Genomic DNA, 16122 nt, shown 5'->3' with positions numbered 1-16122 from the left:
ATGATTTTATTTTTCTTTTGGTCGGGTGGTGGATTTTCTTGCCACGAACTCGCCAAAAACTCCTCTTGGCAGCCATTCAAGTTTAGCAGATCCGGCTTTTGACCTAGGGAAAATGCTTGGCCACTGCGAAAATAGAAAATGGGATCGCGAGAAACCCCAAAAAATGGCTGACGGAGGGGGGGGGGGGGGGTTAACCAGTAGAAACGGAGTAGTTTCTATTAAAAAAAAATTAGGAAACACTTATAAAGCCCCGTACATACAATGTTTACTATCGACATTTTGTTTATTTTTTCAAATATGGCCGATTGATTTGACAGTTGAAAGTTGACATTTGGTGCACGCTCCTTGGAGTCATTTCATTTGAACAAAGTCGTTCACTACGTAAAAGCGTCACAGCGGATAAAATTTTTTTATTTTCCCGTGTAATTCTTCCCAAGTCAGCCGAATTAGTGTCACCGTTCCCATTGCCATATCGGGAAGATAACCACGAATTTCAGCATGAATGTGCTTGGCGACAAGAACCGTGTCATCTCCGATCGAGGGGGCAGCGTGACCACCAAGAAGCATGGGAAGCGCCCCGCGCCTTATCCAATGAGCCGTAATTCCAATAATTGGGGTGTGCTGGAGGAGGTGGATGTGGAAAATTTGCTAGGCCAGCGTCATCAAGGCAGCACATTCGGTGCCCAGGACTTCGCTGTCAATAGCAAAGAAGATGGGAAGATGATTCCAGGCTCGGACAGCAGTGATACCAAGAATAATGACAGTCCCAGCATTCCAAGCACATTGGAGAATGTCATCTCCGATCGAGGGGGCGGCGTGACCACCAAGGAGCCTGGGGAGCGCCCCACGCCGGATCCAATGAGCCGTAATTCCAATAATAGCAGTGTGCTGGAGGAAGTGGATGTGGACAATTTGCTAGGCCAGCGTCATCAAGGCAGCACATTCGGTGCCCAGGACTTCGCTGTCAATAGCAAAGAAGATGGGAAGATGATTCCAGGCTCGGACAGCAGTGATACCAAGAATGATGACAGTCCCAGCATTCCAAGCACATTGGAGAATGTCATCTCCGATCGAGGGGGCGGCGTGACCACCAAGGAGCCTGGGGAGCGCCCCACGCCGGATCCAATGAGCCGTAATTCCAATAATAGCAGTGTGCTGGAGGAAGTGGATGTGGACAATTTGCTAGGCCAGCGTCATCAAGGCAGCACATTCGGTGCCCAGGACTTCGCTGTCAATAGCAAAGAAGATGGGAAGATGATTCCAGGCTCGGACAGCAGTGATACCAAGAATAATGACAGTCCCAGCATTCCAAGCACATTGGAGAATGTCATCTCCGATCGAGGGGGCGGCGTGACCACCAAGGAGCCTGGGGAGCGCCCCACGCCGGATCCAATGAGCCGTAATTCCAATAATAGTGTGCTGGAGGAAGTGGATGTGGACAATTTGCTAGGCCAGCGTCATCAAGGCAGCACATTCGGTGCCCAGGACTTCGCTGTCAACAGCAAAGAAGATGGGAAGATGATTCCAGGCTCGGACAGCAGTGATAGCATGGATGATGACAGTCTCAGCATAATAAGCATATTGGAAGTTGACACCTCCTATCGAGAGGGCGGCGTGACCACCAAGAAGCCTGAGGAGCGCCCCACGCCGGATCCAATGAGCCGTAATTCCAATAATAGTGTGCTGGAGGAAGTGGATGTGGACAATTTGCTAGGCCAGCGTCATCAAGGCAGCACATTCGGTGCCCAGGACTTCGCTGTCAATAGCAAAGAAGATGGGAAGATGATTCCAGGCTCGGACAGCAGTGATAGCATGGATGATGACAGTCTCAGCATAATAAGCATATTGGAAGTTGACACCTCCTATCGAGAGGGCGGCGTGACCACAAAGAAGCCTGAGGAGCGCCCCACGCCGGATCCAATGAGCCGTAATTCCAATAATAGTGTGCTGGAGGAAGTGGATGTGGACAATTTGCTAGGCCAGCGTCATCAAGGCAGCACATTCGGTGCCCAGGACTTCGCTGTCAACAGCAAAGAAGATGGGAAGATGATTCCAGGCTCGGACAGCAGTGATAGCATGGATGATGACAGTCTCAGCATAATAAGCATATTGGAAGTTGACACCTCCTATCGAGAGGGCGGCGTGACCACCAAGAAGCCTGAGGAGCGCCCCACGCCGGATCCAATGAGCCGTAATTCCAATAATAGTGTGCTGGAGGAAGTGGATGTGGACAATTTGCTAGGCCAGCGTCATCAAGGCAGCACATTCGGTGCCCAGGACTTCGCTGTCAATAGCAACGAAGATGAAATGATGATTCCAGGCTGGGACAGCTGTTATACCAGCGATGATGACAGTCCCTGCATTCCAAGCACATTGGAGAATGTCATCTCCGATCGAGAGGGCGGCGTGACCACCAAGAAGCCTGAGGAGCGCCCCACGCCGGATCCAATGAGTCGTAATTCCAATAATAGTGTGCTGGAGGTATTGGATGTGGACAATTTGCTAGGCCAGCGTCATCAAGGCAGCACATTCGGTGCCCAGGACTTCGCTGTCAATAGCAACGAAGATGGGAAGATGATTCCAGGCAAGGACATCAGTGATACCAGCGAGGATTATAGTTATTTCGAATATGAAATAATGAGTCCAGGCTCGGACAGTATTGCTACCAGCGAGGATTATAGTTCTTTCGAAGATGAAATAATGAGTCCTGGCTCGGACAGTATTGCTACCAGCGAGGATTATAGTTCTTTCGAAGATGAAATAATGAGTCCTGGCTCGGACAGTAGTGATACTAGCGAGGATTATAGTTCTTTCGAAGATGAAATAATGAGTCCAGGCTCGGACAGCAGTGATACCAGCGAGGATTATAGTTCTTTCGAAGATGAAATAATGAGTCCAGGCTCGGACAGTAGTGATACTAGCGAGGATTATAGTTCTTTCGCAGATGAAATAATGAGTCCAGGCTCGGACAGTATTGCTACCAGCGAGGATTATAGTTCTTTCGAAGATGAAATAATGAGTCCAGGCTCGGACAGTAGTGATACTAGCGAGGATTATAGTTCTTTCGAAGATGAAATAATGAGTCCAGGCTCGGACAGTAGTGATACTAGCGAGGATTATAGTTCTTTCGCAGATGAAATAATGAGTCCAGGCTCGGACAGTATTGCTACCAGCGAGGATTATAGTTCTTTCGCAGATGAAATAATGAGTCCAGGCTCGGACAGCAGTGATACTAGCGAGGATTATAGTTCTTTCGAAGATGAAATAATGAGTCCAGGCTCGGACAGCAGTGATACCAGCGAGGATTATAGTTCTATCGAAGATGAAATAATGAGTCCAGGCTCGGACAGTATTGCTACCAGGGAGGATTATAGTTCTTTCGAAGATGAAATAATGAGTCCTGGCTCGGACAGTAGTGATACTAGCGAGGATTATAGTTCTTTCGAAGATGAAATAATGAGTCCAGGCTCGGACAGCAGTGATACCAGCGAGGATTATAGTTCTTTCGAAGATGAAATAATGAGTCCAGGCTCGGACAGTATTGCTACCAGCGAGGATTATAGTTCTTTCGCAGATGAAATAATGAGTCCAGGCTCGGACAGCAGTGATACTAGCGAGGATTATAGTTCTTTCGAAGATGAAATAATGAGTCCTGGCTCGGACAGTATTGCTACCAGCGAGGATTATAGTTCTTTCGAAGATGAAATAATGAGTCCAGGCTCGGACAGCAGTGATACTAGCGAGGATTATAGTTCTTTCGAAGATGAAATAATGAGTCCTGGCTCGGACAGTATTGCTACCAGCGAGGATTATAGTTCTTTCGAAGATGAAATAATGAGTCCAGGCTCGGACAGCAGTGATACCAGCGAGGATTTTAGTTCTTTCGAAGATGAAATAATGAGTCCAGGCTCGGACAGCAGTGATACCAGCGATGATGACAGTCCCTGCATTCCAAGCACATTGGAGAATGTCATCTCCGATCGAGGGGGCGGCGTGACCACCAAGGAGCCTGGGGAGCGCCCCACGCCGGATCCAATGAGCCGTAATTCCAATAATAGCAGTGTGCTGGAGGAAGTGGATGTGGACAATTTGCTAGGCCAGCGTCATCAAGGCAGCACATTCGGTGCCCAGGACTTCGCTGTCAATAGCAACGAAGATGAAATGATGATTCCAGGATGGGACAGCTGTTATACCAGCGATGATGACAGTCCCTGCATCCCAAGCACATTGGAGATTGTCATCTCCGATCGAGGGGGCGGCGTGACCACCAAGAAGGCGGATCCAATGAGCCGTAATTCCAATAATAGCAGTGTGCTGGAGGAAGTGGATGTGGACAATTTGCTAGGCCAGCGTCATCAAGGCAGCACATTCGGTGCCCAGGACTTCGCTGTCAATAGCAACGAAGATGAAATGATGATTCCAGGCTGGGACAGCTGTTATACCAGCGATGATGACAGTCCCAGCATTCCAAGCACATTGGAGAATGTCATCTCCGATCGAGGGGGCGGCGTGACCACCAAGAAGCCTGGGGAGCGCCCCACGCCGGATCCAATGAGTCGTAATTCCAATAATAGTGTGCTGGAGGAAGTGGATGTGGACAATTTGCTAGGCCAGCGTCATCAAGGCAGCACATTCGGTGCCCAGGACTTCGCTGTCAATAGCAACGAAGATGAAATGATGATTCCAGGCTGGGACAGCTGTTATACCAGCGATGATGACAGTCCCTGCATTCCAAGCACATTGGAGAATGTCATCTCCGATCGAGGGGGCGGCGTGACCACCAAGAAGCCTGGGGAGCGCCCCACGCCGGATCCAATGAGTCGTAATTCCAATAATAGTGTGCTGGAGGAAGTGGATGTGGACAATTTGCTAGGCCAGCGTCATCAAGGCAGCACATTCGGTGCCCAGGACTTCGCTGTCAATAGCAACGAAGATGAAATGATGATTCCAGGCTGGGACAGCTGTTATACCAGCGATGATGACAGTCCCTGCATTCCAAGCACATTGGAGATTGTCATCTCCGATCGAGGGGGCGACGTGACCACCAAGAAGCCTGGGGAGCGCCCTACGCCGGATCCAATGAGCCATAATGCGAATAATAGCAGTGTGCTGGAGGAAGTGGATGTGGACAATTTGCTAGGCCAGCGTCATCAAGGCAGCACTTTCGGTGCCCAGGACTTCGCTGTCAATAGCAACGAAGATGAAATGATGATTCCAGGCTGGGACAGCTGTTATACCAGCGATGATGACAGTCCCAGCATTCCAAGCACATTGGAGAATGTCATCTCCGATCGAGGGGGCGGCGTGACCACCAAGAAGCCTGAGGAGCGCCCCACGCCGGATCCAATGAGCCGTAATTCCAATAATAGTGTGCTGGAGGAGGTGGATGTGGACAATTTGCTAGGCCATCGTCATCAAGGCAGCAAATTCGGTGCCCAGGCCTTCGCTGTCAATAGCAACGAAGATGGATTAATGATTCCAGGCTTTAAAAGCATTGATACCAGCAAAAAAGAGATAATGATTCCAAGGAAGAAATCTTCCTTAAAACGTAACCATGCCGAGGATGTCGGTCCCTCTGAGAGCAAAGTGATGAAGGGGCTGGACATGGTAGAGGAGATGGAAAGAAAGAAAATGGAAAAGAATAAGGAGAAAATTGAAGAATGGTGGAAGGTATCAAAGAAGCTCCCTGAGAAAAAAAAGAAAGATAAGATAAAGCAAAACTTGCAAAACCAGAAGATGGCCTGGGCGAAAATGCAAAAGAAGAGGCCGGAGACGGAACTGGAAAAGAAAATTGGGAAGAGGTTAAGGATAGCTAAGGAAAAATTGGAGGCTCTAAAGAAGGCCAAGGAGAAAATGGTAAAACAGATGTTGGAAAAGCAGAAGAATATGAAAATGAAACTGGCCCATCAGATGTTAGAAGTTGAGAAATTGGAAAGAGAGAAGAAATTTATATCCATTAAAGAGAGTATGGTCATGGCAAATGGAAAGAGAAGACGGTCTGCCCCAAGAAGATGGTGACGGAAATGAACATATGTATAATGAGATGTTTTAACGAAGGAAGCCGGAGGACGGAAGCCGCAGAAAGAAGGTCAAGACACACAAGACACGGATTTCTGGGTACACTAGGATTGGGTCATCTCCACATTGTGCCATTTAAAATAAAATATTGTAAATATACTTGAGATTGTCGTACATATTTACTCTCTTGTAGCCAAAATCTTTAGTATGTCATATGTATCAGCTAAAAATATATATCATTTTGGAATATATACACCACGTTTTGATTTTGACAACCCCTAATTTTGACTGCCAAGTTAAATATGGAAATAATACCAATGGCCTTATCAGCGCAATATGGGTTTCCTCATCGCCGCCAGTTCCAGTTTGGGCACCCTCTCCTCTTCCGCCACCGAAATCCCCGCCCTCTAACTTTTTGATTTTTGCAGTTGAAACCCTGAAATCAGCATGAAATAGCCCACAAATCATTGTCGAAGTTTCTATCAGATTTAGACAATTTATGATAAGCTGTAAATCAAAGAATTCATTTTATATAGTTTTTCCGCTTATTACAAACGACAAACAGTCGGCTTACCACGAAAGTGTACAATTTAATGAGAGAAAAGTGGGGGATTTGGTTTAATTAGAAGCAAGGCTGCTAGCGTTCTTCTTGTCGGCAGCCAAGGCGTTGAACAAACGGTTGACCTCGTTGGCCACCAGGTTGTCCAGGACGATGCCATTCTGATCGATGAAGGCGGCGCACGACTTGTTGCTGCTCTGCTCGCGCCGCTTGCCATTTTTCGTGTCGCGAACACTGAGGGTCAGCAGGTACTTGTCGTCGTACTTGCGCATATCGGAGCTGGCCTCCCACAGGCGCTCCCGCTCCTTGTCCTTCTGCAGGGCGACCGCAAAGGTGCCCTTCTCGCGGAAACTGGAGTGCAGGGTCAGAATGCCGAGGAGGGCAAAGTAGGCCAAAACGCTGAATAGGAGCACTGGACGGGATTCCGGGAAGGGGTGGGTGAAGTCCCAAGCATGGGCCATAATGGCCACGGAAACGGCGAGGGCGCAGAGGGCCAAACGGGTGTTGACCAGGCCGAATTGCTCCTTCAGCTGGGGACGATCGCCAAGGAGGCAGGTTTTCACTGCATCATCGAGGGCGTGCTTCACCGCGGATCCATCCCACTTGTTGACCTTCACCAGCTGGCAGGGCACATGAAACAGGGAACGAGTTAGTTTATGCACATATTAATAATATAACATATTATATTTACAGTCTACAATGACGTGGAACACATCTTAATGGACCAAATGCCAAGCCGGCAACCGGTTTACTCACCTCCTCGCCTTGCTGTGACTTTTCATCCTTCTTGCCCATCTTCTATCTGCTCTCTATTGCGTTTTGCTGCCCTTGATTTCCAAGAGAAGTTTGTGAAATGCCCAGAAAAACTCTTTATTCAGGAGTTTTCTTCGTTTTTGTGTGACAACGCGACAACAAAATTGACAATCGTTATCGCTGCTAATCGATATCTGGCTAGCTGCCCGTGCTGCCAGATTGGGCAAGCTTAAAATACTGAAATACTAAAAAGTGCTAGCATTGAAATTTCCCGCGTAATTCAAATATTTCAATCATTTTGAGCATAAATTAGCTTGACGCACAAAAGCGTGCACTTTATATTTAAATAAATAAAAAATGGCTTGGCCCAAATTTTACACAAATCTAAGCGGAGTTTATCCAAAAAAAAAAAACAGTGTGTGTTTTACAAAAAGTGTCTATAAATACGGAGTACGGAATCAATTTACATGGACTTCATTTGTGCCATCAGGTCTTCCAGACTGGTTTCGTCCGCGGTAGCTGCAGTTACAGTTTCCTCTGACGTTTCGCTGGACTTCTCGGGAGCCTCGTAGGCGAGCCTCAGCCCTTCACCCATCACTGGGGTTTCGGCGGGCGTTGGATTACTTTGTGGCGCATCCTCGGCGACCAGTTCGATGCCCCATTCGTTGGTGGCATGCAGCGGCTCTTCGCTGACTGCCTTCTCTTCGATCACAACAGGTTTGGGCCTGGCTTGGAACTCCTTTTGCCGAACTATACAGTTCCTGTCATCGCACTGCGGATTCGGTTTGAGCGTCATCTTGGGAAAGAAGTCGCTGAGGGCATTGTAGCCCAGATAGTCAGAGACCTCGCCGAAATTCAGCAGATACTTCAGTGCGTTCTGGACAAGGAAGCCAGCCGTAATGCCCATAGTTGTGGGCAACGAAGCGGCGCACACGCCCTCTCTCTTCAGCGTCTTCTCGTCGATGTTCTCGGCCACCACCAGGGGTGGTGCACAAGCGAAACAGGCGGTATCGCCAGGACGGATAAACTGAATGTGCCCTGAGACGGCATTCTCCGAAACGCCCGACTCAAACCAGTTGAGATTGCGTTCATTGCACGCCGCATTGATTGCCATTCGTGCTTCAAAATTGTCCACACAGCTGAGCACCAGATCCACCGGCTGGCCAGCTATCCGACCGCCCTGCGATATTGTGTCCAGGAAGCGATCAAAGTTCTCCACCGTTGTGATATTGTAGTTGTGCGTCTCAATCTCCACGTCCGGATTGATGAAGCTCAGCGTGGCGGCGGCGGCCGCAACTTTGGAGAGGCCCGCCTGATCGGGCGTAAAGAACAGCCTGTTCATGTTGGCCAGCTCCACTTTGTCGTAGTCGAAGAGTATCAGTTTGCCAATGCCGCAGCTGCAGGAAATCAATTGATTAATACATAGCCTTTGAATCAATACAGCATAGTTAGAATGACTGTTGCCCTTCTCTTCTCGCTGTGCACGCACCGTGTTAGCATGTCGGCGGTGACGCTTCCCACGCCGCCCACGCCCACAATGGCCACCGCCTTGTCGCGAATGCGCTCGTAGTCCTTGACGATGTTCATCCGCTGCAGGGCCATCAGGCGGCTGTACGGATTGGAGTCCACCACCTCGGCGGACATGCGATCGATGCGATCGCGTGCCAGGCGGCTGTTGCTAGCGACGCCAACGCTGGATTTCGGCTCCGTCTCCAGCTCCGTCTTCAGATCGGCGATGATCGCCTGCAGTTCGTCGATGGCGTGCGACATCCTAGCGTTGGGGTGGCTCCAGTTCCTGGCTCGTGTGTTTGACTGTGGTCGCCAGCAATTCTTAATTGTTAATTGTTAACTTTCGCTTTTAAGCCCGTTGTCGCCGTGTCACTTTTGGCCAGTGCTGCCAGATGGCCAAATTACTTTGGTACTTGCGTTCGATGGGATGGGGCAACGCCGCATGCTAGTGAAGGCCAAGGGTCGATAGTTAAATACCAAAAACATACCAAATTACCTTGCTTGCTGGTACAGTGTTGGTTAATGCTGCCATGGCGCGCATATTTAAATTTTAAAATACATAAAATAGAAGACGAGTAATAACAGCAACCAAATGGCTCTTAACTCTATTTGCTGTATGAAAACATTTCAATTTCCCACTAAAATCCATTTGTATAATTACACAAAAGATTTATTGTCAAAATCATTACACACAAATAGGTATTATAATTATTAAATAACCAAAAAAAAAAAGAGGAGTAGAACAATTAAAGGAAGATGACGATAGTTGTGGTTGCTTTTCGTGTTAAATGCGACAAAAAAATAATCATTATACTATTCAATAAATCGAGTGTGGGAGCACGTTTATTATTATTTAATATTATCAATATTACTGTATAAACCGGTGACTATCACTTGCCAACAAGTGGAGTTATATGTATGGATAAGTGTCCGTTCTGTGTAGCTTATTGTTTGCGGTGTACGGTGTACGGTGTGCTGTCCGCCTGCTCCGCCTGCCCCACCCGCTCCACCTGGTCCACCTGGTTCGCCTAGCTGATGTTCGTCGCGGCCACCGGGGTTCACCTGGTCCGCGGCTGGAGGCGCACGCGGAATCCCTCCTCCCGCTTCAGGATGATGTCCGCCTGCAGCTTGAAGTCCGATTCGGTCAGGTCCGAGTAGACACGGTAGTTCCGCAAAATGGTCGACAGTAGGATCTTCAGCTTGAGCATCGCGTACTTGCGCCCTAAAAAAAAAAAAATGTATAATAAATGAAACAACACATTAATGTTATTCATTATAGACGATCCGAATATACACATAATTTGCTTCAGTGTTATATATCTGCAACTTACCCACACAGCTGCGTGGTCCCGCAGAGAAGGGCACGAAGGCGTAGTAGTGGCGATTAGCCTGCCGCTCCGGCAGGAAGTTGTCCGGATCGAAGACGTTGGGATTGGCGTAGACCTTCGGATTGCGATGGAGCAGAACGGTGGCCACCGTCACCGTGGCGCCCCTGGGAATCACGTAGTTGCCCGAGTTCAGCTTGAGATCCTCCTGCAGCTCGCGGGCGATCAATGGAACGGGTGGGTACATGCGCAGCGTCTCCATCAGACACCGCTCCAGATACTTCATCTCCAGTGTGTCCTGCAATCGGAATGCGGACATTTTTATGCGGTTAACGTTCGACATTCAAGAATATAACTAACTAACTATGGTGATGTGTGGCATTAGTTACCCACCTGAAATGTGGCCGGTCGCTGGGAGTCGCCAAAAATGGAGTCGAGTTCGGCCAGCACGCGATCCTGGATGTCCTGGTGGATGCCCATCAGCGAGAGAAAGAACGAGGAGCCAGCTGCCGTGGTGTCGTGTCCCTCGAACATAATCGTGTCCACCTGCTCCTTGATTTCCGTGTCCGTAATGAGTGCTCCATTCTGGGCACTTTCGAGCATAAGATCGAGGAAGGCCAGCCGCTTCTTCTCGCCAATATCATTGTCCTCCACATCCAGGTCATCCTTGAGACCAGCCGACTGTCCATAGGACAGTCCCGCCACCGGACTGGCCTTCTCCTTATCCTTCTCCCGATCCTTCTCCTCGCTGCCAGCTGTTGATGCGGTCTGGTCACCACCACCAACACCACCATCCTGTTCGCGTTCCCGCTCCAAGGCGGCTGCCTTCAGCTCGCACTGGGCAAGGGATCCACGGGTGCCCTGCTCGAAGGCCGCCTTCTTGCTGCGGATCACCTTGGTGGTCAGGCCGTGGATGATGTTCAGCAGGCGACCCTGCTCCTTGTAGTAGCGCGTCAGGGTGAACACGAACTCGTTGCGCAGAAAGATGCTGCGATGGCGGGCGTGAAGGATGTCGCACATCCGCATCACGGCCATCGCGTACTCGAATCCCGACTTGTCCTGCGTTTTCTTCGACACACCCATCGCAGTCTCTGGAATGGTCCAAACGGAGCACTCAGCAGGGTGTGTATTTATACAAGGAGCTTTAGGTTGTGATATATATTAACTCATAACTAAAGGGAAGTATGGGTATAACCTCCATATCCAAGTAGAAATCCCTTGGAAAACAATATCCCATCACATTTGAATCGCACTTTTCCTTTCAGTGCAGAGACTCGTATCTGGATTTGAAGAGCAGATTGCGATCGAGATCGGATGCGAGGAGATCGGATAGAATGAGATGAGATGAGATGAGATGGCAAGGGATGGCATGTGGATGTGGATGGGATGGACCCCCAGCACAAATGGGGGGAAGTGGAATGCACTCGCCTGACCCAAGCGCCAATTGAACTTAACAAACAGACAACAGGCGGCGGAGGTAGACCCCGGATTCCCCGCCAGCTCACCATCCATCCACCGCCTGTCTAATTGTAGATACAATGCATAAATAGATCTATAGATGACAGCATAAACGAGCTTACGGACAAATCCGCTTCGTGTGTACAATCATGTGTGTTTTTGTGCTGTGGGAAAACTGCGAGCCTGGAATTTGGCATTTTATTTTTTGTGGATAAGCTCTCGATTGGCAATCACAGTGAATCACGGTCTATAACTGGAAGTGAACTAAAGGAAATGTACGGGGAAAGTGAGAGCGCAATCTGAAAACGATTTGAAAGATTCAGGTTGCGAATGAGATAGGTCAGTAAATTTGAATTTGAATTTTGCTCGTGCGGAAAAGGAATATGAAAATCTGGCTTATGCAATGACACATTTGGGTTTTTCCTGTGGAAACTGGCCCGGCTTTTCATTCGCATTTCGTCTGGCATTTTGGTTCGTTTCGTTGAGTTCTTAATTGCTAATTGCCCGTTTGCGTCAGACCCAGACCCCATATACCCCTGACTAATAATCGCCGTGAACAACAACCTCAGTCGTTGCATTCAAATTTTCCTGATTAAATGCTTAATGGCAGTGCGACGTGGCTTTAATTGCACTGCTGACTGCGAGTCCCGCATTCGTTGCATTTTCATTCGCTGCATTTCGGTTCGGTTCGGTTCGGTTCGCCTCGGTTCCATCACATCCCAACCCATTCCAACCCATTCCATCACATCGCATCACATCGTATCCAATCCAATCCAATCCAATCCAAGGCAATTGCATTCTGCAATCTTGGCTGCATTTCAATTGTGCAGGGCTCGGATTATTATGCAATGGCCTACAAATCAATCCCAAATCGGCCGAGCACTCCGAGCTCCACAATGTCATTAACATTGGCCACCAGCCAATTTGTCTAGGCTCTGGCCGGTTTCACTTTTCACTCCAGGCCCAAAACGTGTCTGGCTTTAAGCGAATTGCCGTATGGGTGGCATTGGCATGATCATAAACATGCCCATTTGGGTGGGCCAAACTCATAGGGATTACCTTAACCTGCATCTAGAAATATGAGGTTGTTTATTGCTGCTATAGAACTTGAATCTTTCAGATATCTCAGTGTAATATTCCCATGAAATTTAAACTGAAACTGAAACTATTGTTAAGCTTCTATAAAGCATTAATATTTGTACATGTTATATGTTTTTGCTATTACTTTCAAATTCCCAAATAACTTTGGCCTTCTTTTAGCTACAATAGTTATGTTTTGAATATGCTGCAAATTTACTCTATATATAAGACATCTATTAACTTTTTAACTGATCTGCGTTTGTTAGTTTTCACTTAGTAAAAACCTCTACTTATGGAATTTTCATAACCAAGCCACATGATCGTTTGGGGGACAAATCCAACCAGTTTGCATCAGTTTGGCATAATTCGGTTAAATCGGGGGCCGGGATTTGAAATATATATACACATATATATATATATATATATATGAAAAAGCACATGTATGCATATAGCTCATTTGCTCCCATTGTGGGGCCACAACAAAAGCGGCAAATTTTTGATTTGCCAGTATATAGGGAAATGGGTCTGCACTCAATTGTGTGTGGCATACAATATAATGTGTCCATATCCACGGCGTTTCTAGCGGGGATTAGGTGACTTGGGCGCACGCATATAACTGAAATGATGATGATGATGATGCTGGATTGTATGCTCATGGTATGCTATGGTATCGTATGGCATGGGTATTTCGGATGATCGTTGCGAGTGCGAGTGCGTGTGGGTTGACTGTACTTTAGTGTAATCATGGTATGGCTATCTCTAGCCCCGTATCCGTATATCGCACCTATCTGTATCTGTATATCTGTATATATCTGTATCTGTATATCCATATATCTGTAGATCTGTTCACTTACCCAATAGAATCTCCACGGTTGCCTCGCTCATGTAATCATGGCAATCAAAAGTGCGACCATCCTCCGCACGCAGTTTCCTCACCACATTCCGCGAGTTCTCGTTGAACAACTCGATGAAGCTCTTCAAGACATTCAGATGGAATGTGGGTGCAATCAGTTTGCGGTGCGATCGCCATTTTTGACCTGCAACAATAGATGGAGCAGGGATGTAGAACCGATCGTACATGGAAGCTACTCTTCAAAAATACCAACAATCTTCAAAATTTGTTCATGATTATCACTCAAGCTAACAAGTTTCAAGTTTTAAACCAAATAATTCTATGTTGACCAAATAATATTACTATAAACTCCTCTAAATTCTAACCAATATGTGTAATATTATTTATCATATTATCATTTTGAATTTATTACATTTGAAATTTGTATATTTTCACTGCAAACGACTCTGCATTTTTTTCCGTGACTTTTTTGCGACGTTGATTTTATTTATAGCGGCATTGTTGTGCCAACTGTCAGGCTAGCGGATCGCTTAATTAATTTATGATTTCGCAAATTGCATTAGTGGCAAGTGGACACCACCCCTTAAATGTGGGAGGATCTTCCCTCTCTCCTCACCTGTGCTGATCAGCAGTCCGTCGCCCAGCCAGGGCTTGAAGAACTTGTACTCGGATGCCTTGTCGATGTAGACATGGCTGCTCAGCAGCAGCTCCACGTCCCGCGGATCGTAGATGAAGACCACCAGCTTGGGCCCGATCCACATCTTGGCTATGTGCTCGAAGGGGGCGCTCTTGCGGATGACTGTTCGGAAAACAGCTGCGGGGATACGAGGATACACGGATTAATTGGAGGGGGTCAATTCAAAACCACGAACATTTTGGAAAAAGGATAATTAGTGCGCTAGTATATGTTATATTTTAAAAGTCAGAAATAAGTTCTCTCTTCAAATAGAAAGAGAAGAATTTTCATTTAACTATTATTCGGAAACTTTATCCCAAGTGACTAAAAACTAACAATTCATGTTTTAAATTAAGGAAAATGCATGATAATTACTTTTAAATCAGAATTAAAGTTTCGTTGAGCAACAATCTAGAGAGTAGAACTTCAAATAAATGTGTACTTTCAGAGGTGTTATAAAAAGTTTTCAAACTAGTGTTATAAAAGTTTCAAAAATGTTTGTAGTTATGTTTTCTTAGAGTTTAAAGTTTGTTCCAAATTGATTTCTCAATAGCAGCAGGATCTCTTTTTAAAAGATATTGAAAATGAAATATGTTTATTTGATTTAAATTAAATTGAGAGTTTGCCTGATAATCCGTATTTAAAACTGGTTATCCTCGTTATTCTCACTGGCTGCTTAACCCTTATGTGTGCTGAGGGGCTATTCCCGCGAAAAAAAGGGCACTTAGTCTAGTGGATTTACATGAAGCGGGTCCAATCACATCGAACAGATGGCCCACGATGGGCAGGCCCCGGGGTCCCGGCAGTCGTCCGGCCAACCTGTACAGGTGGGCCCGCGATAATCGCCAGTAGATGTACCAAAGCACCAGCGTGGGCAGCAGCAGGAAGTAGAAGACGTTGCTGGGTGAGCCCAGGGCGGCGTCCTTCTTCAGCACCTCCATTGCTTGTCGGGATCCTCTTTCTCCTGCTTTCTCTCTCACACACTCTCCCCCTCTCTCTCGCTCCGCTCGCTCTCTCTCTCTCGCTCTCTCTCCGTCTCTCTCTCTCTCTCTGTTTCGATCGGTTAACAATGTTCACCAGGTCACAGCAATAACACCAAAACAAAAAAGAAAACCAATCGATCGGCACACGCACACTTCCCACACAGTACACACGGATCGATCAGCTATCCATGGGCTGGGTTGGATCGGGATCGGATAGGATCGTATCGGATCGGTGGACCGGATGTTACTCGCTGCTCGGCCAGCGCACAACTAAACGGTGACAGCCCCTCGCCGAGGCAAAAAGCGCGAAATGATCGCGAATATCACAACCCACACACAGGGGATGCGATGGATAAAGATGTGATGGGATCGGAGCGGAGCGAAGTGGACCGGACCCGGATCGGATGGCGGAGTTACGGACTCGGAATCGGCTGGATGTGTGTATAAATTGGATACGTTGGACCCGCGCACTCGCACTCCTCGCGCCTCTTTTCCAGCGACTAGACAGCGCCGACGGTGCGAACGACTTTTATAGCCAACAATGTGCAGCATATGTGCACTGCGAAAAAAAACTGTGCATCCAGCTCGCAAGCAAATGCATCGGCTTGCTAAAAGTTGCTCCGCTAAACTCAATTACTAACTTAAATATTGAACAAAAATATTCCAAGTACACTTTTATAGTTCAATGCACATTTAAATATTTTAATGTGGCATACACTGCGAATTTTTCACGATCTTAGCACGCATTTTCTCACAGTGCTCGAGTAAATAACTGCCGTATGGAATTGGGGTGGTTCTCTGTGGAATTGGATCATGTGAATCGGAACTCAGGTCTTCTCTAAGCTCCTCCCGGTGAAAGTTCCATTCGTCACGAGAACTGAGCTTCAAAGCTTTCGAGCAGGAAAATG

General features: G+C 47.3%; 4 protein-coding genes across 4 annotated transcripts; 1 reads left to right on the top strand and 3 right to left on the bottom strand.

Moving 5' to 3' along the window:
• Positions 1 to 294: 294 nt before the first annotated feature.
• On the top strand, positions 295 to 6184 carry LOC120285322 (dentin sialophosphoprotein). Its single transcript, XM_039297242.2, has one exon. The coding sequence runs from the start codon at positions 499 to 501 to the stop codon at positions 6016 to 6018; it is 5520 nt and encodes a 1839-aa protein (XP_039153176.1). The 5' UTR covers positions 295 to 498; the 3' UTR covers positions 6019 to 6184.
• Positions 6185 to 6526: 342 nt separating this feature from the next.
• On the bottom strand, positions 6527 to 7521 carry LOC27208620 (signal peptidase complex subunit 2). Its single transcript, XM_016184182.3, has 2 exons — positions 7334 to 7521; positions 6527 to 7197 (listed from the first exon to the last, which is right to left on the bottom strand). Exons 1-2 carry the CDS (start codon positions 7370 to 7372, stop codon positions 6637 to 6639), a joined length of 600 nt encoding a protein of 199 aa, XP_016038941.1. The 5' UTR covers positions 7373 to 7521; the 3' UTR covers positions 6527 to 6636.
• A 118-nt stretch (positions 7522 to 7639) lies between these two features.
• Positions 7640 to 9257, bottom strand: LOC6725682 (ubiquitin-like modifier-activating enzyme 5). Its single transcript, XM_016173754.3, has 2 exons — positions 8820 to 9257; positions 7640 to 8727 (listed from the first exon to the last, which is right to left on the bottom strand). Exons 1-2 carry the CDS (start codon positions 9098 to 9100, stop codon positions 7794 to 7796), a joined length of 1215 nt encoding a protein of 404 aa, XP_016038940.1. The 5' UTR covers positions 9101 to 9257; the 3' UTR covers positions 7640 to 7793.
• A 236-nt stretch (positions 9258 to 9493) lies between these two features.
• On the bottom strand, positions 9494 to 15736 carry LOC6725681 (cytochrome P450 4g15). The gene is made up of 6 exons (XM_002106649.4): positions 14974 to 15736; positions 14172 to 14369; positions 13557 to 13739; positions 10558 to 11255; positions 10171 to 10462; positions 9494 to 10061 (listed from the first exon to the last, which is right to left on the bottom strand). The coding sequence occupies exons 1-6, from the start codon at positions 15170 to 15172 to the stop codon at positions 9898 to 9900; spliced, it is 1734 nt and encodes a 577-aa protein (XP_002106685.1). The 5' UTR covers positions 15173 to 15736; the 3' UTR covers positions 9494 to 9897.
• Between the last annotated feature and the right edge of the window lie 386 nt (positions 15737 to 16122).

Source organism: Drosophila simulans, chromosome X (genome assembly GCF_016746395.2).
Source record: "Drosophila simulans strain w501 chromosome X, Prin_Dsim_3.1, whole genome shotgun sequence".
NCBI lineage: Eukaryota > Metazoa > Arthropoda > Insecta > Diptera > Drosophilidae > Drosophila > Drosophila simulans.
The sequence above is the reverse complement of the archived record's forward strand: the minus strand, read 5'-3'. Positions and strand labels throughout refer to the sequence as shown.

Bases quoted from the DNA above. Each gene is read 5' to 3' on its own strand.
- LOC120285322 (XM_039297242.2), top strand. From the start codon at position 499: ATGAATGTGCTTGGCGACAAGAACCGTGTCATCTCCGATCGAGGGGGC.
- LOC27208620 (XM_016184182.3), bottom strand. From the start codon at position 7,372: ATGGGCAAGAAGGATGAAAAGTCACAGCAAGGCGAGGAG. The intron at 7,198-7,333 runs GTGAGTAAACCG...GTGCCCTGCCAG, and splicing joins AGTCACAGCAAGGCGAGGAG to CTGGTGAAGGTCAACAAGTG.
- LOC6725682 (XM_016173754.3), bottom strand. From the start codon at position 9,100: ATGTCGCACGCCATCGACGAACTGCAGGCGATCATCGCCGATCTGAAG. The intron at 8,728-8,819 runs GTGCGTGCACAG...GATTTCCTGCAG, and splicing joins ACCGCCGACATGCTAACACG to CTGCGGCATTGGCAAACTGA.
- LOC6725681 (XM_002106649.4), bottom strand. From the start codon at position 15,172: ATGGAGGTGCTGAAGAAGGACGCCGCCCTGGGCTCACCCAGCAACGTC. The intron at 14,370-14,973 runs GTAAATCCACTA...GTATCCCCGCAG, and splicing joins TGTGATTGGACCCGCTTCAT to CTGTTTTCCGAACAGTCATC. The intron at 13,740-14,171 runs GTGAGGAGAGAG...CTATTGTTGCAG, and splicing joins CGGACTGCTGATCAGCACAG to GTCAAAAATGGCGATCGCAC.